The sequence below is a fragment of the Denticeps clupeoides genome, chromosome 19 (genome assembly GCF_900700375.1).
Source record: "Denticeps clupeoides chromosome 19, fDenClu1.1, whole genome shotgun sequence".
In the NCBI taxonomy this organism is placed as follows: domain Eukaryota; kingdom Metazoa; phylum Chordata; class Actinopteri; order Clupeiformes; family Denticipitidae; genus Denticeps; species Denticeps clupeoides.
In genome coordinates this window covers 17938683-17962240 of record NC_041725.1, presented here as the reverse complement: position 1 = coordinate 17962240, position 23558 = coordinate 17938683, and the positions used below count along the sequence as shown (strand labels likewise).

The window sequence follows — 23558 nt, the reverse complement described above, 5'->3', positions numbered from 1 at the left end:
TCTTTCTTTAACAATTGCACTATGGGAAAGAGATAATTCTGAACACAGAACTACTGAATAACAGTAATGTGATTAAACGAGAGGAAGTAACATCTCGTCTCGTTTTCGTCTATGAAAATGAAGACATTTTTTGTATAGTTTTTGTTTTGTAATAAAAATGTCTAGTTTTTTATTCGTCAACAATATTACATGATATATTTCGTTATAATTATCATCATTGTTGTCTGGTTTCCATCACGTCATAAAGGTTCATTGATGAAAATGTTTCATCAAAAGTTTTGTTAATAAAAACAACACTAGATTTATTAAAAAAATAAAAACACCAACAAGCAGTGGAATTTACCGCGATGCAAAAAAAGGTTGCCGAGGCCTCCAAATTTGTTAGGGCCTGGCCTGACCTGGCCGTAGCCGCCGCAACGTACCTCTCACAGACACGAACGGTCCAGGCGGCGATGATCCACGAGGAGATGCTGAAGACCAGGAGCACCGTGCCGGGACAGATGGTCATGAGCGTCTTCATGACGAAGCGCGTGTTGAAGTTGATCTTGTTGAGCGCGCCGATGCTGCGCGACGAAGCGTCCGTGAACAGCTTGCTGTGCAGCAGCATGACGCGGCCGATCAGGTAGAGCCGCAGGAACATGGGGATGGACAGGATGATGTCCACGTCGGCGTCCGTCTCCGACGTGGTGTAGGTGAAGGCCAGCCGCGCTGTCCATGTGAAAACGTAGTGACCTGGGATGGGGTGGATGGCGCACACCAGCAGCTCCAGCACGATGAAGAAGATGCGCTCGTACGTCATGGCTATCCTCCAGTCGTCCGCGCCATTGTCCACCATGAACAGCTGCACAGGAACAACAGAGAGTCTGAGATGTTCCATCGAGAAATCACTGGCCCGCTGTCATGATTGAATGTGATATCAGACTAGAGTTGATGAGGCTGACAATACACAGACAAAATCCACCATATCCCATAATGCAACCGGGCATCTAGTTATCGGTTTCGTGAAACTTAAATTTTATTGCTTAACTCAAGAAGCAAATTCTTCAGTTATTTAGTGACTGTAAATGAAGTCGGCCATATTTGTATTTTGAATACTTGATTTTTCATTGGTCAACGTGGACGAGTCCATCTTGGTATTCACAGCGTAACGCACCGGCGGTGGACACAATCTGCTGACGCTGAGACGGGTGTCGGAATTCCGTGGTGGCCATCGGCTCCCCAAATGAAGCGCCACGCCGACCCGTTTGGCATTTCACCGCCGACTCGGCTTAGAGGGCAAAGCGCCTTAAACTCTGGGCTCGTTTCACTCCGGCCAAATGGCGCTGAGGTGAAATATTCAGGCATTTATTCACTTTATATACCGGCATATGATTACCATGCATAAAGAAGGCAGCTCTGTCCAATTTGTCCAGCATTTAGCCAGTCGCATGTAAAGTGTAATTTTAATGACCAGTTAAACACCACCTAAACACTAATAAGGCTTCATTAGATTACGTCTCGTAATAATGTGACCATAAATCACCATCAGACGGCTCTGTGGCAGGGGAGAGGAAAGTGGAATGTAAATGTCAATGAGATGTTCATACTGACGAGGGCCGTTGAAGACCTTGAAAGTTGCTCTAAGGACACTTCTGAAGCTGCTCTCAGTGCCGTAGAAACTGGACCAACCGTTACGGGGCCCTTCAGTGTGGGAGCTACTGCATGAATTACTCGGCTTGGTTTGAGAGCGAATCGGCAAATCTTTGGTCCGTTCAGCTGCATGGGTTTAAATATGCAAGCCGCTAATACAGGTAACATAGTTCGTTAGGACTTTAAACCTATCCAGAAAACGTGCACATTGGTCGATTCCTACATTTTCCCATCATGTGACTCATATATAGATAAATTACACCAAGAATAGACTCATACACTGAGTGCATTCTAAAATATAATTATGCAAATCACAATGATCAAACTGATATAGATTTTCAAAACCGTGAAATTATTTATTTTTTTTATGGACAGTAGCAACACGTTGTACATTTGCCTGACATTACACGCGAACAGGGCCGACGGGCCTTTTTCCCAGCATGCACAGCTCACCTGGATTTCTCGGGCGTGGTACATGATGATGAGGCCGAGCAATATAACAGTGGAGAGGCTGATAAGGCATTTCAGTGCAAATGAGTAGGAAGATTCCTGCAGAGGAAACACAGAGACATCTGCAGTAATCAATTACAAATCATTTTACGGCAGTGGAAATGGGAAATATGGATGTGCCGGTGGGGGGGGTGGTAAGTGGGACATAACAACGTTAGCTATATTTAGCACATGAGTAGGTATCGACGACTCCGCACAGCCCAGCACTGCGCATTATTTGATTTGGTCGGAGCACGACGCTGCCCTCGTCTCCCTTCCTATGGACGTCTTGCCACGAGCTCATGGCACGGACGCCGATGTCTCCCGCATAACTAAAAACAGTGACCTATCGGATGCGTGAGCGATGCTCGTTGGAGCCAAATGAAATGAAAATAAGCCGAGGACGGAGCGACGTGGCCGCTTGCTGCCGCCCCTGGCCCCCGTAGATTAATCAGGAAAGGTCAGTCGTGCGGCGGCACAGACGTCCGTACATCTACGGTGACAAGAGTTCACAAAAACCAACAATCCTGTATAATTTCTTACAAACAGAGGACCGATTGGTTAAAACAATTTGAGCTGGACAGCACACATCTGGCAAATGCACTGTAAAAAGTGAACTCTGGCCAAACTTATCTATCACACCTAATATTTTAGCATTAACGTAACGTAAGTAAACCAATCAAATCTGCCGTAATCTGTTCATTACGTCAATGCTGAAATATTCGCTGTGACACAGCACTTTGCTGTTAAAATTGCCCTTAACATCTTTGAATATAATTACATAAATATATATATTTTTTAAAGGTCAACATCATAATTTTTTGTTTAAAACCATTACGGGGCCCTTCAGTGGCCCCGGCTTGGTTTGGTTTAGTAAACTTTTTTTTGGATGATACTTGAACTGGGTTCATGTTCATCTAAAAAGAGAGACAAATTTTTGGTCCATTCAGTTGCATGGGTTTAAACATGCAAGCCGCTAATCTATCACACCTAATATTTTAGCATTGAGGTAATGAAAATACACCAATCAAATCTGCTGTAATCTGTTTATTACGTCGATGAAGAAATATTCAGTTTGACACAGCACTTTGCACTTAAAATCTTTGAGGGACAAAAAATAAAATATTTTACATATATATATATATTTTAAACGTATATATATATCTAAACTTCAATTTTGCATTATTCATTTAATTTGGGCCAATTTAGCATTTTCCAAAAATATCAATAAGTTATTATTCGTAAACCCGCCCCATAAAAGGCCCTCGTTTTTTGTACTTTGTTTTTCAGTCAAGTCACCTGTAATTTAATTCCGTATAACAGTGAAATGGATGGGCGTGGTGCGTAGAGACAAGAGCTGGTGACTCCACCCCACCCACCAAACCCCCATCTAATGCAGCTTTCTGGATGCTACTGGAAAATGCCTCATTCATCTTACGAGCATCTTCCTCAGGGGGACGCGTCTGGGGATCGCTTATTTCCACGGTGTCCAGAAACCCCCACACACACCCGGACGTGGGGCCGCAGCGAGTGTGTGTGTGTTCGGCCCAAGGAGGCGGGCCAGCGGCCTGTTATTCATTACGGCGGGTAACGAATAAGACAATGAGGGACCAGAGCCAATTAGCCCAGCGTCCCTCCTGCCAGCTCGCCACCACATGGCTGGTCCGGGCACGGTGTAACTCTAACTGCTGACCGGCCGCGGGCACCTGCGAGGGCCCAAGTGCCACCTGCTCGGCCCTCGTGTGCGTGGAAGAGGGCACCCGCGGGGCGAGCTGGTTCGATCGTCAATGATTCATGCGTGTGAACCAACAGACGCAGTCGTGACTGGGCCCCGCCCTCCCGTAAGTGGCCCGGGGACGGGCGAGGCTTTGCTCTTAATTATACCCTCCTTCAATTATTTAGCGCGAGTTAACAAGCTCGTCTACGCTAAGAACCCGATAGGTAGAATATCCTTGTGTAACGAAGCTCTCGCGCGACACTGAACACCAGTGCTGCCTGCTGCTATTGATGCTGTTTAGGGGCTAAAATTAGGCCAGGGCTTTAAAGAGATAGTAATTTAAAAAAAAAAAACATTTAAAACGCAAATATCTGTTGCTCAGATGCTCTGTAAAGAAATCCAGGGCGGGTGTAGGTGGGTGTCGCCGGGGTTGCCAGTGCACTGGTTTCTCTCCCCTCCATCTCTCTCTCTCTCTCTCTCTCTCTCTCTCGATCGCTCACGCCCAGGGGCGAGACGGAGTGGTAGAGATGGGAAGAGAGGGGAAGAGACAGGAGAGGGAAGGAGGGCAGAGTGTGTGAGGCAGACACAGAACCGACGAGAGAGAGAGAGAGAGAGAGAGAGTGACGCGCCCCAGACAGGCCTGTAATTGCCTGAGCTCCAGCTGCGGAGTGGCCGCCCGCTCGCCATGACGATAGCGTGAGCTCGCCTCGCCCTCGCCTCGCCGGCAGCATGCAGGATCCCCTGCAACCAGCCTCACCTGGATGCATCTGCCCTGACTAGCGCAACAGTCATAACTGGGCGGTAGTAGCCAAGCGGGTAACACACCTGCCTATGAACCAGAAGTCCCAGGTTCAAATCCCACTTACTACCATTGTGTCCCTGAGCAAGACACTTAACCCTGAGTGTCCCCGAGGGGACTGTCCCTGTAACTACTGATTGAAAGTTGCTCTGGATAAGGGCGTCTGGTAAATGCTGTAAATGCTGTAAATGTAAATGTCCTGTGCACAATAACAGGATGCTGGTGCATTCAGTGTAGGAGCATTATTATACGCTGTTATTCAAGACAATGTCACATTCACTATTGCTCGATAATGACAATGTTGGTGTTGGTTTTGGGGGCGTGGGTTAGGGTTGTCTACATCAAAAATCACGTTTGTCACGTGACATGTACACATGGTATTAGGCGTGTAGAGATGGAAGCTTCATTAATGTCCATGTTCTGGGTGTCAGAAATAACTGCACTTAAACAAAAAGCTGGCAAGCTTGTTCCTAGATCAATCAGAAAAACGTCTTTCTTTGATTTGAGCAGTTTATTTCTGTACATCCTGGAGACGTAAATACTGCGACATTAGCAAACGTGCTGTTTTTATCCAAAGAGCCTAAAAACTATGGTTTCAGTCAAATAAAGGGAATCTTTTCTTATTTCTTATAAAGCAGCCTACGCTCTAATGTGCCATAAAACAACTAAATTTGAGCCTTTGATACAAGAGCAATGAATCCCAATAATAGCTCTTATAATTCTATCTTTTATAGGGACACCTTTTTGCAAACAAATGCGATTTCCACACCGGGCTGCACGGGAAATTTCAGTCGTCTTTTTAACGCAGGCGTTCATTTCGCTCCCCTCTTTCTAGCGGACATTTGTTGCTGCTCAGATTCATTGACGGCATCAGAACCTAATTTAACATAAATGGCCCGGACTTACCTTACTATAAACCCCCCAGGACAGTTCTGTCTCTGTCACCATGACAACAATCCCAAACATCCCGAAAATCAGGGCGTAGTCACTGAGACGCTTGCGCTTCTCGAACAGTGCCCTCCGGTGGCCCAGTTTGTAGCCAATGTCCTTATTCTTCTTCTGAGGTGCCCTTCCGGCCCGCCCTCGCACGCCCTCTGCAGACCCAGTCCCGCCCCCTGACTCCCGCGTCAAGCTCTCGGGCGACGCCTTGCCAGGTTCATCGCCGGTGCCCTTGGAGACCACCACCTCTAGGCCGGAGCTGTGCAGGGTCTGGAGGGGCTGGGTCTCGGGGTCGAGCTCCACCAGGTTACGCCGCGAAGCCCCCAGGCTGCCCAGGGGTCTAACCACGCCCCCATTGTACTTGCAGCTGTTCATGGCTATCTCTGGGCACACGTGGCTCCTCTCGGACACCCAGGACGTGGATCCAGCATGGCTCAGCTTTTTGGCATCCACATTTACCTGAGGGGGAAAATAGAAAGGGGCAATTAAAAATTGAAGAATACATCTCAAAGTATTCTTGATAAGAAGTCAAAGATCATAAATCCCCATGGACCTGTATTCAACTGAGACCACTAAAGGCTTTTTGAGTTACTTGTTTTGTGCTTAATCTTGAACAGGCGACCAAACTGTTCTACTGTACATAGTAAAGGGGGTGTGAGAACGCCAATGATGGCAATTATAACCACGCAAGTGGGTGGGTACCAGAGTAAGTCAACCTCAGCCACCAATGGCAACCGCCACGCCCATCACAGTTATACAACTGGGAACAAAATGGACTCTCAATTGAATCTAAAAATGTATAAAACAGAGTAACGTGTCTTAATCTGACTGTTATATTGAAATAAGTGGAATAAAACTCAACTTAGTTCATTTAGTCAATGAAGGGCTACTAGAGAGCTTTAGAAAGTGCTGCTAATCTTTGGTGTCTGAGGGGTTAAATGTCAAAAGCCCGGTATTTTACTTCATTTGATGGAGCCCACATTCGTGAGTTTGTGTGTAAGTGTCTTTTCCATTTCAACACAGCCACAGAGAGCGAAAGGACACGGACAGAATAAGAGGGACAGAGGCGGATTTGTTTTAGGTTGCCATTTGTTTCTTGCCTCACCGAGAGAGCGAAAACGAGGGGGGGGGCAGTTGGAGAGGAAAGGGCAGGAACACTCGGCAAACTACAGACCCCCCCCCCAAGAAACGGCATTATATGAATACATTCGTCCTCAGAAAATTCCTAATGGATGTTAAAAGCGGCTTAAAATTAGATCTCGGCGCTCCACTCCCGGCCTGTCGGAGACAGGTTAATGGATGGCTCTGTTACTTGCGCAAGGTACCGTACATCAGCCCACCGTAATATCGTCTGCGTAGTTACACCGCTCATTTTGTCGCAGTTATTACGGGCCGGTGCCGTTCACGTAATAAAAACGGGTTCATAATGAAGCACGACGGCAACGTCAGAGTATTGCATGGTGCTCAGGTGCATGGAGGGTGACGAGAATCACCCACACTGCACTGAGTCACCAGTGAAACCACTTATTCTGCACGTTACATCACACATGGCACACGGCGTACACGCAGCGTACAAAAATAATACAATAGTGTTTCAGTTCGGACATTTTACGGATGATGAAAATGCTGCGGAACAGATATCGGCCAATGTGGCTCGGACAGATGGGAGTTCATAGAGTTAAATAACGCACCGGCCTTTACATACGTACAACAGATATATAACATATTTATGTCAGGATTACTATCTAATTTGAATAATTGTCCCACATTACGCAGAGTTTGTAGGATGATTTGTACTGAAAGTACATTTATCATACAGAGGGGCAAATGAGACCTTAATTACAGAAATCCTCCATTCACCAAACCAAACCACGCCCACCTCTACAGTCAGCACGGGTCTCAGTGCAAAAGATGAAGTGAAATCCGGATGATGTTGTATTTCCGGACGAATGTGAAATGATTCTGTGATGTTCTCTAACGCCTCCTCTGCTGTGGTTGTCCTCCTACATGGCTCCTCGGCGCTGCCCATGTTGTCTGTGTTGAGGTCAAGGAAACAAGAATAAAGCCCTCGTAACGGAATATCGGCTCCCTTCGACTCACAAAGTCACCATCATACCAATATCTGTGGGTGGTAGTAGCCTAGCGGGTAACACACTCGCCTATGGACCAGAAGACCCAGGTTCAAACCCCACTTACTACCATCGTGTCCCTGAGCAGGACACTTAACCCTGAGTGTCTCCAGGGGGCGACTGTCCCTGTAAACACTGACTGTAAGTCGCTCTGGATAAGGGCTTCTGGTAAACGCTGTAAATGTAAATATCTACATCACGTCTGCAACCGCACACGCCCACACCGCATCATGTGTGGACAGTAGCTGCTGCTCGTGTCAGGTCGGCGCCTGCACCTTTCCGCTCGCGTCCACGTTCCCGGTGCAAACGTGAGCTGATGAGGCTGCCAGCCGATTTCGGCCGGGGTTAAATGTAGTCCAGTCACATCTCTGGCTGCGGAGCTGGCATGCGCCACGTCTCATTCGTCACTGTGAAGTGATTGTGTTCCACTAATGGGCCTATATTGACATCGAGGGGGGAAAAAAGAAAAGGAATGTGGCTCTTCCGCCGAGCTGTTCCTGGATGAGCCTCTGCATTCAAACGTTTTGCCACTGCAGAGGCAGCGCGTGGCAATCGGATCTCCTGCTTCAACAAGTGCAGTGGGAGGACTGGGCCGAACTGTCACCGTCACTACGGTCCATGTGGCACGCAGACATCACCGTATCGCGGTGCGCATCTAATGCCCAGGTTACTCGGGCACGCCTCATCGCGGTAGCCCCGGGTTAATATGATATTAATATCTCCATCTCCATGCTCATAAATCAGTGTCCAGGTGCTTCATATAACAGCTGGCCGATCTGAATTATGCATTGAGGCCTTATCGCGCTTCTTCCCGTATCGACGGCGGTAAACAGGTCATACATGCTACTGTAGATCTCTGGCGAACACACTGCTGATGTGATGGCCACATTTAATCTGATTTGGCACTTTGTTTGCAACTTGTTAAACCAAAGGCATGTGATGAATGGCTCTGATTGGCTGGACTCTCTAATCACGACTACTGTGGAGTTCATTGATAGCTTCCTGTCCTTCTCTAAGTAAACTGGTCAACTTCTCATCTGACACAAGTGTGATTGGTGCACAGATTGAAGTTCCACCTCCTGTTTTACACATCCAATGTCAGTTATTCAATTAAGTAACACTCTAATCACAGTTAACCACAAGACTCTCTTGTCAATCCTGAAGAGGCTTGGAATTCAGGGCTCAGCATGGCAGTGGTTTGCTTCCAACCTTGATGAGCGATCTTACCAAGTGACTTGGAAAGGATCCACCTCTACCTCACGTAGACTCTCCACTGGTGTCCCTCAAGGCTCGGTGCTAGGTCCTCTCCTTTTCTCCCTCTACACGAGATCACTCGGTGAGGTCATTTCCTCACATGGATTATCCTACCACTGCTATGCCGACGACTCACAACTCATCTTCTCTTTCCCTCCCTCGTATCTACATGCTGCTTCCAAAATCTCTGCATGTCTAACCGACATCTCGTCTTTGATGGCAGCCCATCACCTCAAACTCAATCCCACCAAAACTGAACTAATATTCATTTCAGCAGATTCTTCGCCACCTCAGGATCTTGCTATTTACCTGGACAACTCACAGCTCTCTCCTTCTACAACAGCCCGCAACCTTGGAGTAACAATAGACAACCAACTCTCCTTCTCAACTCACATCAGCAACCTTTCCTGCTCATGCAGATTCCTTCTCTACAATATCAGACGAATCCGCCCTTATCTGTCAACCCAGGCCACCCAGATACTGGTTCAGTCCTTAGTAATCTCACGACTGGATTACTGTAACTCTCTTCTAGCTGGTCTACCACTATGTACCATCCGACCTCTACAACTAATACAAAATGCAGCAGCACGACTAATCTTCAACCTTCCCAAGTTCTCCCACACCACCCCTCTGCTACGCTCCCTCCAATGGCTCCCAGTAGCTGCACGCATCAGGTTCAAAATACTGATGCTGGCCTACAAAGCCAAACATGGAGTAGCCCCATCCTACCTCACAGCCCTTATTACACCTCTCACTGCACCTCGTATACTCCGAGCCTCCAGTACTGCTTGCCTTTTCCCTCCATCTCTGAAGGTAAAAGGAAGACGCTCACCTAGACTCTTCTCCGTCTTGGCCCCTCGGTGGTGGAATGAACTTCCCCTCGAGGTCAGAACAGCTCAGTCACTGAGCACCTTCACACGGCAGCTCAAGACCTTCCTCTTTAGAGAATATTTAGATGAACTTGTAAACTTCTTATTGTCTAATTGGTGTACAGAATCTACATCAAGAGTGACTAAAAAGATTGTATTCATAGTTGAATGAACCAGAACTTATCACTTCATCGATGGTAACATGGAAGCACGTTGTAAGTAACTTGAAAGTCGCTCTGGATAAGGGTATCTGCCAAATGGCTTAAATGTAAATGTAATTGCACATTTTTATAACAGCCAGTTGTTACCTGCGTTTTTTTTTCCTGACTGCTAAGTATGACATCACAAACTTTATTTCTGTGTCCCGTAAACAATAAACGCAGCCAGTTCAATCCCACTGTCCCACTTATGTGATTGGTGCGTCAATCATTTATCGCAGTTAGCATCTTCGAGACGAAAGATTGCGTGCAGCCGTAAACTCGACAGTTCATCCCTCAAGGTCTTTGCCAGCAGGAGTTGAGGAGGGGCCACCAAGTCTTCCTGGCAGCGGTGCTAAGAGTTTACCGCATAGAGCTCATATTAAGAGCAACGACCAGAGTGACTGGCAACGGTCCGGTGGGGTCGCCGGTCTCTCAGCCACACGTTAAACTCGGCAATACCGTAGATTAGTGCCGTACATTCAGACACACTTTTTTAAAAACTTCATGGGTGCCATCGAACAGTTCAATCCTAGGACATGTGTCTAATTTGCTTGTAAAAGAGTAATTATGCAACATTTTTGCTTCCCAAAGCTACATAAGACCTTCATCAGCTGCACCGCTACTGTTTTCAGCACAAAGGATTGCAGCTACCTGACGGATCATCAGTTTCTACCAGGCAATATGCCTTAAAAACAATTTCATCGTCGCACCTATATTGTAAAATTTTCATCCTGGGACACTGGGCGCAGGGCAGGGCCTCACCCAGGGTGGGGCGGCAGGTACAATTTAAAAGTCAAGGCGGATTAGGTGACTCCTTCGAATGATGAAGCTGTGGCCTTGCGACAATTCCGACAGTTCCCATCCGTTTGCGATGTAATCACAAGGCGCGAGTATCCTAGTGGTAAACCTGCTTGCCACCTAAATTTAAATTTACGGCATTTATCAGACACCTGTAAATCAGTAGTTACAGGGACAGTGCCCCCCTGGAGCAACTCAGGGTAAAGTGTCTTGCTCAGGGACACGATGTGGGGTTTGAACCTGGTTCTTCTGGTTCATAGGCAAGTGTGTTACCCACTAGGCTACTACCACTTACTTACCTACCTACCTACATTTACATTGCAGCATTTACCAGACGCCCTTATCCAGAGCGACTTACAATCAGTAGTTACAGGGACAGTCCCCCCCCCGGAGCAACTTAGGGTTAAGTGTCTTGCTCAGGGACACGATGGTAGTAAGTGGGATTTGAACCTGGGTCTCCTGGTTCATAGGCGAGTGTGTTACCCACTAGGCTACTACCACCCCCCTGGTAAGATACCTACCTACCACCTACCTACTTACTGCATTTCATGAACATCAGTCAACGTATTCGCAGAGCAGGAACACTCTAACAGTCGCCGTTTTCCACATGGCTACCTGCTCACATGGCAACAAGGCCCCGCATCCTTCCGACGCGCCGCCAGCAGGCCTGCCAGCTGCCAGTCTGCCAGCCTCCGTTCAGCGTGGCTCAGCCGCCCGGATCTGATGTCTCTATAGGCGAGCGTTTTCTTAGCGCGACTTGAATCTCTCTCGTGGACCACACCGGGAGGCGTGTAAAGACCACATCAGCTCACATCGAACCCGTTTGAACGAAGCACCGCTGTGTTTTTGCACCGTAATGTGCGGTATATGTTCTCAGCTGCCAGAAAAAGACGGAAAAAACTTGCCCACATCGCCTCAACTCGATAAGCTGATGGGGGACTTGCTTCGCCGGCCGGAGTCGAGGTCCCGTGGAGAACTGTATGAAGGTTTCTCGTACAGTTCTCGACTTGATGAAACTATGTTGTCTGGAATCATTTGATTTTCTATGCTGGTACTATACACGCAATATCGTCAGCAAAATTAAATTATATGTAAAACAGAGGACAATTCATGCATAAATATGTATTTGCACCTATAAATTATTACATCTGCTCAGTCATTTGAGCTCCTCCACCTGATTAGATGGAGTCTAGTGGAAACGGGTGCCAGATAAATCACACACGTCTTCAGGCGTCCCACTACAAACACGCGCAAGTGCAAAAAATGACTCTGTTGGCAACATAATCCAGCAGTTATATCAGCAGAGCTGAGCTTCTGAGATGACAGACACCCTGATTTGAATTATGATGAGGTGGTCTCGATACGAAGTGCCTGGGAAGAACCGTGGTGTTCTGGAGCCATAGCTGATGTCTTTAATGCCTCCTCTGCTCCGATTGTCCTCCTACACGGCTGCGCTCTCGTCTCTTCTCGTCTCGTCTCTCAGGACGTCCACAGCGCCGCCCGACCCTCCACAGTTCACCCCACACCAGTTTATCGTGACATTTCTACACGCGCTTCACGCGTCCTTTGCCCCACTGACTCACGCTCTTCATCAGACGATGAGGAGTTGGCAGCTCTGGGACAGAGTCCCTGCTTTGTTTAGAACTGTGTTCCAGGTTACGGTCCCTTCTGATTTCATCCAGGTTTTATAGGGATATTTATGACAATATTGGACACTGTCATCATGGGAAACACAAGCTGATCATGTTGTATAACGGGTCACCGTGTAACTGTATAACGTTTGGGACAAAAAAAAAAATCTATAAAGCAAAAGATCAGGATATTTCCTTTGGTGAAATGTTATCAACACTTACGAGTATCCAGTTTACTGGCAAGTAATGAAGATGAAAAATGAAACCCTTGCTGATTATTGTATAACATAGTAATAAATAGAGAACAATGATTTATTTTTTCATCTAAAAGAAGTTCAACGGCAATATTTTAAAGTTACGTTAAAAAAATAAAGCCCACCCTGATATTGGCATAGTGAACTGTGTCCAGGCCAGGCTGCAAAAGAAGTTGTGGTTGTGGAGACGGAAACGGACAGAAGCAGAAGCACGCGCGGCGGATTCTGTCTTTCCGAGGGTCTCTCTGCCCTCGGCAATCTTCAGTCCATACAAATCCAATTTGGAAAATCTATTTTGACATTGAATTTGCACCCGCTTAGATCTCCCATCAAACCCTCTGTTCCTCGCGGCGTCCCCTCCTCCTCCTCCCCGTAATGAAATGTCCACGGCAAACCTGAGAGGTTATGATTGAATCTGTGAGTCGCGGCTTCCTCTCGGCCCGGCCCGGCCCGGGTTTCCCACATCTCCCGCAATCTCGTTCCCCGGAATGGTAGCCGCTAACTGCGCCGCCCTGCCCACACCGGCCGCCATTAACTGCAGGGAAGCTGCGCGTTACCGCCACCACAGCCCTTCGTGGATAATGAACAAACGTTTATTAGCTACCGGTTCACAACAAAATTCTGACGGAGGGAAGAGGTTGAGGAGAAGCCGGGCACAAAAATACATTCATCATCTGCAGCCGGAAACGTTAATTAAGCCGTTAAACTCGTGTCCAAAAGCGGAACAGGTAATATATTCAAATCTATATTTCTCTCGCTAATGAGAGAAGGGGTTCGCATGCATCTTTAATGACTAATAAGGCCGCGGTTTTGGAGGAGCTCAGCCGGCATCTGAACCCAAACCCACGGCCCTGGGAGGGTCTCAGGTTGACCGACATGGTTTTTTGTGGGGAAATTGGGAGATTATTTCCAGTTGCTCCATAAAAAGCACGGAGCAGGAGCAGAATGTTGGTGTGGAGGGAGGAGGGAAAAGTGATGCACGGGACCCTGGTTCCTGCACCCGCTCCGCCGCATCCTGTTTATCTACATCGCACGGAATTCAGACCTAATCTTGTCATAAAAAGTTCATAAAAAGCGGCGGCAGCGGTTCCAGCTGTACAGCAGATTCATGATCTCAAGCAAACAAATTTATTGCATCCTTAGCATACATCCACCACACGCTCCGCATATTTTCTTTCTCAAATTCAGTTATTTATTTATTTTTAATTAATACTTGACAATCTAATGTTACAGCTCAAAATCTGATTGCCTCACTGGACATTAAATATAATAAATAAAAGGTTACATCATATAACACAAACTTAAGTATATTCATAAATATATGTTTATATAAAGAGTTATAAAGAAAATGAGGATTTCTTACCCAGACATGCAGCGTCTCTGATGAACGTGTAACATGCAGCGTTATCTGAATTTAAAAAAGAAAGAAGTTCTTTCCTCTGAATGTTTGGTTCCCCGTTTCCTTAGTTTCCTATTCAAGACTAATGACCGGTCGGCATATTCCGGAATCCTTGCGGAAAATCAAATGGAGGGCATCCCAGACGCCGCGAAGCGCAAGACCAAGTTTTCGATCTCTGGAAAGCACCACCACTTATCAGTTCATACTGTTCACTAAATGCGGCGGAAACGTTGATGCTCAACGCACAAACGTCCTTTTTCCTTGAAGAAGCCTGCAGAGGAGCATCCCGATGGGCATCCCCGTTAAGTCACGGGTGTTTCTATCAATTTTAATACATTTACTACCTCACTAGATTATGTCATTTCGTGGAAAAAAAAGCCCCAGCTCTGCTTTTCCAGCATGGATTTTTTATAAATGAAATTAAGCGCTGTGCCTTGGGGCCGCCACCAAAAAATTGGCCTCCGTTTAAGTGGGGCTGCGCTTTTTAAGCGAGGCGCTAACAAGAGAGGCGACTTCAGGGGAGAGAGAGAGAGAGAGACGCTGAGGAAGGACAAATGAAGCTCTCCCGCCCCAGCTGCACCACCCTGCAGCTCCTGACACGCTGGGGCTCACGCAGCTGCAGCCGCATGCACGCATGCACTCAAGCAGGAAGCCTGCCCAGATACAGTCTGCAGAAAGCCACCCGTCACCATCACAACTTTGCACGTATAAATATCTGGCCATGAGAAGACCTAGTGGGTGGAGGGACATTAGCAGTTACCATGGCGAAGGAGTTAAATACAGCCTGCGGCTAAAAACACCAACCAGCCACAACTTTAAAACCGCCGCGCACTGGTGAGTTGAACTGGTTATAATATATAACTATATATTATATGCATTAATAACCGACGTCCTGGTGCCAGATGCCACAGCAGATACCTTTCAGGGGTCTGGGACCAGGCAGCTGGTGTAGATCTGTAGTAAACAGGACATTTCACATGCCAGCGAAGAGCTCTGTGAAGTATTTCTGAGCTCCTCGTTCACGTACTGCACTCCATGTTCTCTAACAGAACAGGGCAGGAGAGAACCGAGAGAAGCAGGATCTCCGCACATAAGACAGACTGTCAAAAACAGACGAACAACATCTCACACGCAACCAGGCCTCCAACTTCAAATGGAACACGACGCGGCGCAGGGCTGGACAAGACATTCCACAAATTATATCACAGGTTCTCCCATCGCAAAATCCCAAAAATACACGGTACGCTGAAAAAGTCCAAGGCACCGATACAAACCCGAGAAAAGCAAAACCACAAGATTTTATTAACGTAACAAAAGGATCAAATATTGATTTACCTGAAGCCTTTATTGCAGAATTTCCTTTTTACCATGAAACAGTGATGCGGTGTGTATAGTGAAAGAGACGATATTATTCTCCATCTGTAGACTTCTACTAGTAGGAAGTCAGAGTTGGGAGAGACTGGCGCCCAGTTCCACTAGAACAGGGCTCGGCAACCTTCAGCACTCAAAGAGCCATTTGGATCCAGTTTCCACGAAAGAGAAAAAAATCTTTTTTCATTCGTAAAATTTACATTTACATTTAAGGCATTTGGCAGACAACTTACAACGTGCTTCCATGTTACCATGGATGAAGTGGTCAGTTCTGGTTCACTAGGACCCCCAACTATGAATACAATCTTTTTATTCAATATGTTGTAGTTTCTATACATACTGTAAGTCAGACAATAAGAAGGTTTCAAGTTCATCTAAATATTCTCTAAAGAGGAAGGTCTTGATCTGCCGTTTGAAGGTGCTCAGTGACTGAGCTGTTCTGACCTCGAGGGGAAGTTCATTCCACCACCGAGGGGCCAAGACGGAGAAGAGTCTAGATGAATGTCTAAATGTCTAAAATGAAGATAAGACTGCATGTATAGTTTTACTTTAATGCTATGCAAAAAATAAACTAGGCTACTGTGTTGCTTATAAAAAATATTTTGTGTCGATTACACGTTGCCAGAACGCTTTTTTTGCGAATATGCGTGTAGAAGTTGATAAGTTGACGAATAACTCTTACTTATCAACTAAAAGACGACATATGCAAATCAATAAACACTAAAAACAATTAGAAACAACTGTTTACTCACCCCAAGAGGCGTCAGAAATGCGACTCGAATTCTGAGCGACAAAAAAAGATCCTAATAATCTTAAAATTTCAAATAAAGCTCAATTTCTGTTTATTTTCTATGAAAGAGCACATCTCTACATATCACCACCGACATTACTGACACTTTCATGTTTTAATCAGGATCATTCGAGGCTTGTACACTTCCAGGAAGTTTCTTTCTCAGCCGTGATACAGCATTCTGTGTAAGTTCTGTTTTTTTATGCAACTGAATCATATATCTCACCCTCGTGGGCTTTTGTTCTGGTATTTGTTCTAAGATCCCCAATAAAGACCTGTCACGTCGCCAACGAGTTTAAAACTCCCCCATTAGAGAATTAGCCCGACGCCGGCCGTCCGGGGCGTCGGTGGCGAGCGGCTATAAATCACGTCCCTCTTACTGTCCCGACTCGAAGCGAAAGCCTTCCAGAGGTCCGGCGTGATTGTATTAGAGCGGGAGCGCTGGAGCCTTTTCAATACCAATAAATGTAGACAGGATTGTTGGGGGGGAGACGGTCCGGACCCGGGTGGCCGCGGGGGCCAATTACGCTCTCGGCAAATGACACTTGATTAGGCGGTACGAGAGCAGCTGCAGCAGGGAGCCGGAGTGACAAGCGCGGCGCGCGTAGGCCTCGGCGATGGCACCCGCGTCACCGACCTCCACAGCGGCGAGACCACGCCTCCCCTGGGACATCTTCGCCGCGTGTCCAGCCACGGCCCGTGGCGAGGAGCTGTCCTTACTGACGTTCCAGAGGCTCCGCTCTGGTCGGCGTGCGGGGCGAAGCCGGCGGCGGCAGATATGGATCGGCCCGTGTTTGCTTTGAAGGTGTCGACTCGGCCGATTCCTCAAACAGGGCAAACACGGCCCACCCTCGGCAAGGAGGAGAGCCGGATCCGCCGGATCTAGAGGCTTCCTTATTGTTGCGTGTGCAGGACAGAGACGAATTCATGCGTCCACTGATGGAGAGAGAGACGAGCCTTCGAATGACACGGATATTTGACATCGATACCAGAACATTGAAGTATTTCTACCTGCACTTTACTCTCTTACCACCTCACACTGTGCTGCTGAGTTATGGTAATTATGGTCATCATAACATTTCATATCACTACTACTGCCATTATTGTCATAGCATATCATGTACCACATACACTCTATTCTATATACAGTCCAGGCCAAAAGTTTGGACACCTTCTCATTCAACGTGTTTTCTTTATCTTCATGACCATTTACGTTGGTAGATTCTCACTGAAGGCATCAAAACTATGAATGAACTATAACTATGGAGTTATGTACTTTACAAAAAAAGGTGAAATAAGTGGAAACATGTTTTATATGCATTTACATTTACAGCATTTATCAGACGCCCTTATCCAGAGCGACTTACAATCAGTAGTTGTGAGCAACTACTGGAGCAACTTGGGGTTAAGTGTCCTGCTCAGGGACACAATGGTAGTAAGTGGGGTTCGAACCTGGGTCTTCTGGTTCATAAAGAAAACACGTTGAATGATGTGTCCAAACTTGGCCTGTACTGTATATCCACACACCGATATACTGTCATTGCTGGTTTGTCTCGACATGCACAGTGTCCTTTTTTTGTGTTGTGTGCTATTCCATTTGCACCGTGTCTCTTTGCACACTGTGAATCTCCACAGCTTCACAATCTCTCTGTGTACTTGAGATGACAATAAAGTGGACTTTGACTACAGTACGATGCAAAAGCCGTGAGCACCAAACCACCGTTTTATCTAAACTGCAAGCAATTTAGTTAACAAAACCCCCGTATGTCAAATGTTGTTCAAATATTGATGTACCCAAAGATTTACGGCAGAATTTCCTCTCTTCCACTTAACAGTGACGCGGTGTGTGTAGTGAAAGAGACTCCGAGCAGCAACGCAATATTGTTCTCCATCTGTAGACTTTTATAGAGTTCTTCTAGAACATCTCTACACATCGACATCTCCATTACTGACACTCTTTGTGTGTTTTACACTTTTAGATACACTTTGGAAGATGAAAAACTATTAAAACCAATGCACAGTGCTGTCTAGCCCTACCAAGCCTGTTTTATATCTGCACTGAAGTAAAGTTCTCCCTAATTATCGATAGAATTATCCAGGACACGTTTTTCCCTTTTTGGCTCCAGGTGAGCGGGTTTTAATACGAATCAACAATGTCCAGTTTCTCTCTGCAGAGTCTGCAAATGAGACATCAGCTGGGTTCGTTTTTTTCATTTAAGCACAATGAAGTGGCGCTCAGAGGATCTCAGGTCTTTAAAGCCAATTTACAGGCGAGTGTGTGTGTGTGTGTGTGTGTGTGTGTGTTAACGAGTATATAAACAGGACAAGTAAATAATGCACTCTGTGTGTGTGTGTGTTTGTGTATGTGCACTCTGAGTTTGTGTGTGAATGTGAATGAATGAGTGAATGCACTCTGCGTGTGTGCACTCTATGTGTGTGTTTGCACGCTGTGTGTTTGAGTGTGTGCGCACTCTGCGTGTGTGTGTGCACTCTGTGTGTGTGTGTGTGTGTGTGTGTGTGTGTGTGTGTGTTTGTGTGTGTGCACTCTGTGTGTGAACGTGAATGAATGAGTGAATGCACTCTGCGAGTGTGTGTGTGTGTGTGTGTGTGTGTGTGTGTGATAGTGAGCGCCATTACACCCCGCAGCCTGTTGGACCCCCATTTTCCGACGATGCTCTGATTGACGTTAAAACCAAGAGACGCGCGGTGACGTCACAGCGGCGGTGGCGCTTCACGCGCGGTTGTTATAGCGACGCGCGCTCGCGTTTTATGAAAAGCGCGACGCGGCGGAAGCGTCTTTATTATGACTGTTTTTAATAAAACACGCAGCGCGATCTGAACTCGGCAGCGGCTACCTGTTCATCCCGGTTCACCCCAAACTTTACATCCCGTGACGCACCGCGGCGGCGGCGGCGGCATCGGCGGCTCCTCACCTGCTGCCCCCCGGTCTCCCGCAGCCACTGGCGGCTGCTCCCGGTGCTGCTGGCCGCGGACGAGCCCCTCGGCGCCGCGTCCTGCTGCGGCAGCCAGACCTGCTGCTGGCTGCTCCCCACCAGCCGCTGCTGCCGCTGCTGGACCCGCGGGAGGCTGACGGGGGTCCGGCGCTCCGGCTCCGCGGAGTCCCCTTCCCCGGAGAGGAGGAGGAGCCGCTCCGCCGGCGGATGCTGGCGGCTCCCGGGGCGGCAGGGCGGCTCCGGGCGGGCGACCTGACCCGGGGGCGCTGCGTGGTGCCGGGGTGCAGCTCCGGGATGGCGATGCTGCATCCCCACCGCACCTGCGCCGACCTGAGACTGGTCCGCCGCCGCCGCCGCCGCCCGTTCGGAGCGAGCGACCCCGGTGGAATCCAGGCGGCCCGTCTCATTGGTGGGTTTGACCAGGACCAGCCTCATCACGTCACAGGGTCGTTACCGGGGACGCCGCCTTCAGGAGCGACAAGTCCCATCCCCGATCAGCCAGCTCCTCTCCGGTGGCTGCTGGACGGCGGACGCGCCCTCGGAGGGGACAACTTCGGGTTTAGGATCCATGGCACCGAGTCTGGAGAACAGAAAGGAACACAGAGGTCCCCCGGAACAACTCACACAACAGTAATAACATGATCCATACAAGATGGGTGTTAGTAGCATGGTGGGTATGAACCAGAAGACCCAGGTTCAAATCCCACTTACTACCATCGTGTCCCTGAGCAGGACACTTAACCCTGAGTGTCTCCAGGGGGGGACTGTCCCTGTAACTACTGACTGTAAGTTGCTCTGGATAAGGGCCTCTGGTAAATGCTGTAAAAGGTAAATGTAAAGATCCCACAGATGATGGGATGGATTGAGATCGAGAGAATTTGGGGCCTGACCTCGAACCCAAATTCTGTAGTCAGACATGATGCATTATTCTGCTTTTCTGGGTGTTAAAATAAGGTAAGCAGCACACACACACGCACATTTTCCATTTTACACACACCATTTACCAGACGCCCTTATCCAGAGCGACTTACAATCAGTAGTAAGGGGGGATTGAACCCGGGTCTTCTGGTTCATAGGCGAGTGTGTTACCCACTAGGCTACTACCACACCTACCCACACACACACCTGGTCATCCATTTGACGTGAGAGAAAATGTCTTCGTCCCCTTTCACAGCCCGCTGCAGACGAGTGTCACTCGTAATGCCCCGTCGGTGGTTGTAATGTTCTGGCTGAGGGACTTTAATCTGATGGAGAGGGCCCTCGAAGTCGGACAGCGAGGCCCTGGCCGCTGGTCAGTGTCATAAACCGCCGGGGCAGCGTTCTGTATCAGATCTGGGACGCTCTGAAACTCGATCATTTTAATTAAGTAATTAGGCCCCGCGTGCCGCCGGCGTGGCCACCTGAACGGCCTGAAGTATCGCTGGCCCGCTGGTTTGGGAGGCAACGTTGCTCACAACCCGGCTGTATTAATTGTTAATTTCCTCCTCATCCAAACGTCCGAATGCGGACAGGGCCGCGAAACCACTCGACACAGATGAATTAGTCTGGATCCTTCCAGCCCGATTTCCTTCTAGACTCGAGACTTGATCGAGTGGCTCGAGAACAGGCCACGTTTGCAGGAAAAAATGGTCCAGAACGCGAATCCCGGGGGTCTTACGTAACGGACCCGCCTTGTGCATTATTAACACGGACCCCAGATGCCACCTGCAGCGCTGGCCTGCCACCACGGAGGGGCGACGCGGAGGCTCTAAATTTAGACTCAAGCAGGACTTTTCAATGTACTTCTGGTCCGGGAGGCGCAGATTCACCGTCTACGGCACTGGAAAAGTAACATTTCTCCCGCCGAAGCCACAACGAACGGGCGGAAAACAGCTCGGGAGATGGTGGGAAGGGAGGCTGGAGATGGAGGGTCCCTGTCAGGACCAGATGAGCACAAGCGATGTGGCCCGCCGCGCCGTGGCAGGTGAAGGGGAGGCCGGGCTGCGTCACACGTCCGTATCGGAAAATAGCGACAATACGTCACGCGGCAGCGGCCTTCGGTGTGAATATGAAACGATCCGACCAAAATTCAACCAAAGCGCAGAGAAACGGTGGGAAGGGGGTCTTACCTGGTTCCCGTTCGTGGCCCTAAAAGACAGTAGGCAGGGATCTCAGCGGAGGATGGGACGAGGCCATGTCTCATCTCTCTCCCCTCCTGGAAATGACAGGAAGGGGAGCAGCTGGAGGAGCCGGATTCGGACTTCCTCCTTCCAGCTCGCCCTTATCAGAGGTGGAGTCTGTTCCTTTGAAAGTGATAATTAGGATTCAGGCAGCAGAAAGGACAGCCGAGCTTGTTAAGGGCTGGCATGCAAATGGATGGGACGCCGGGTGGGCGGGTGGGCGACGACAAGAAAAGCAACAGGCGGCCGCCGGGGATCCTCAAAGCCGCTGGTTCCGAATCCCGGGAAGATGGCCTTCCTCCCGCCGACCGGGGGGCAAGAAGAGGATTCATGCACGACGAGGAGGGCTTTTTTTTCTGGTCAGTCAGAGTGCAACATGGGTAAATTACTGGCCGGGGAGGGGGGTCGGGGCGAGAGCGTCATTGATGCTCAGTAGTTCAAAGACCCACGCGAAGCCTCTTATCTCCCCCGCCGCAAGGACAAGCCAGACAAAGCGGCAACTCACATCATAAACTACGCACGCGTCGCCGGGTCTGCGCAGACCTGTACGCACCATGGAAACCGGAGACCCTCGGCCGGGTCCGGAGGCTTCGGTGACACAGCAGGCATGTCAGAATTCGTCCACAGGACGGTGGAGGACTTCGACCTTCTCCAGCTTCTGCATTATGGATCGGAATGGATTTAATAACATTTGCACACGAAAAAATTGCAATGTCCCATAGAACAGAATCTGATACACTGCTGCATCATAACAAGGCCAAGGTGCCAACTTCATCTAGCGTTCATTTACAGCATTTACCAGACGCCCTTATCCAGAGCAACTTACAATCAGTAGTTACAGGGACAGTCCCCCCCTGGAGCAACTTAAGGTTAAGTGTCTTGCTCAGGGACACAATGGTAGTAAGTGGGGTTTGAACCTGGGTCTTCTGGTTACTACCACCCTTGTGTAAACTACATTTACAGCAGTTACCAGACGCCCTTATCCAGAGCGCCTTTCAATACGTTGAGACAGGGACAGTCCCCCCTGGAGACGGTCAGGGTTAAGTGTCTTGTTCAGGGACGATGGTAATAAGTGGGATTCGAACCTGGGTCTTCTGGTTCATAGGCGAGTGTGTTACCCACTAGGCTACTACCACCCTATATACATAGGGTAGTATGTAGTGACAGGGACAGTCCCCCTGGGGACACTCAGTGTTAAGTGTCCTGTTCAGAGAACTTTGTGGTCTTCTGGTTACCAACTCGGCTACAACCACTCCTAGTTACTCAGAAAAAAATTATTCTATAAAGAAATCAACGTTCCAGAAGCTGTTTTTAATACCTGGGAAGGGCTTACAGCACGTAAACAGTACAGTGATGTCATAGATAGAAAATTAAATCAAAGTCATCTTTATTAATTAAACTACATTATTATTATATCTTGTTACAAACGGATTATAATATAAACTGATTGTAATACAAGCACAGACACTTTTCTGCAAACTGCACAAAACAAACTGAACAACAGTATCGGCCTCAATTTTAACTTATTGGGGCGGCGGTTAAGGAAGCGTCCCCGTAATCAGAAGGTTGCCGGTTCGAATCCCGATACGCCAAGGTGCCACTGAGCAAAGCACCGTCCCCACACACTGCTCCCCGGGGTTATCATGTATCATATGCTGTATATACTGTGGTTTATTGCTACTTGTGCGTCTGGTTTGACTCGACCGGCACTGCATTATGGGTCGGTGCCCAATGTCCTTTGTGTTGTGTGTAATTGTGTGTAATTTGTACCCCTAAGCTTTGCATTCTAGTCTCCCTGTGTACTTGTATGTGATGAGACGACAATGAGGTTCACTTTGGCTCTGATATACCCTGCATAGAATACATTTTTATTAACACAGGAAGGGCACTTGGTCCAAAAATCTGGATTTTTGGGGTCTGATGGTGCCTCAGATGTGGTGACACTGGGGTCAGGCTGTAGTTTTCCTGCACTGCGGTGGGATCGTGGATTCTGCGGTGGATTCTTCGCCTGAATCCAGAGCAGCCTGACCTTGCGATGTTCCAAGTCTCTCTGATGAGGGAATTCCAGGCTATTTTTAGCCCTTCGCGCTTGCCTTCAAGCAGCAGGGGTTTTTCCTCGGAAGTTTCTTCCAGCTGAGCAGCATCAGCCAGCACGGCCACTGGAGCACCCACCCAAA

At 48.1% G+C, this 23558-nt stretch overlaps 1 protein-coding gene across 5 annotated transcripts in view; it reads right to left on the bottom strand.

Moving 5' to 3' along the window:
• kcnn1b (potassium intermediate/small conductance calcium-activated channel, subfamily N, member 1b) overlaps nucleotides 1-19546 on the bottom strand; it is a 33262-nt gene extending 13716 nt beyond the window's left edge. For 2 of the 5 annotated variants that reach the window (XR_003743224.1, XM_028962566.1), the window contains exons 1-4: nucleotides 19202-19546; nucleotides 5541-6032; nucleotides 2083-2178; nucleotides 423-841 (exon numbers count right to left, since the gene is read on the bottom strand). Coding sequence is in view for 4 of the 5 variants with exons in the window: in XM_028962566.1 (XP_028818399.1) it covers nucleotides 423-841; nucleotides 2083-2178; nucleotides 5541-6032; nucleotides 19202-19531 (1337 nt within the window). In the remaining variant the exon portion in view is untranslated. Of the gene's footprint in view, nucleotides 1-422; nucleotides 842-2082; nucleotides 2179-5540; nucleotides 6033-7452; nucleotides 7608-11363; nucleotides 11548-16230; nucleotides 16350-16905; nucleotides 17007-19201 lie in introns of those variants that run through there. The other 3 variants (XM_028962568.1, XM_028962567.1, XM_028962569.1) reach the window with 3 other exon arrangements.
• Nucleotides 19547-23558: the final 4012 nt, after the last annotated feature.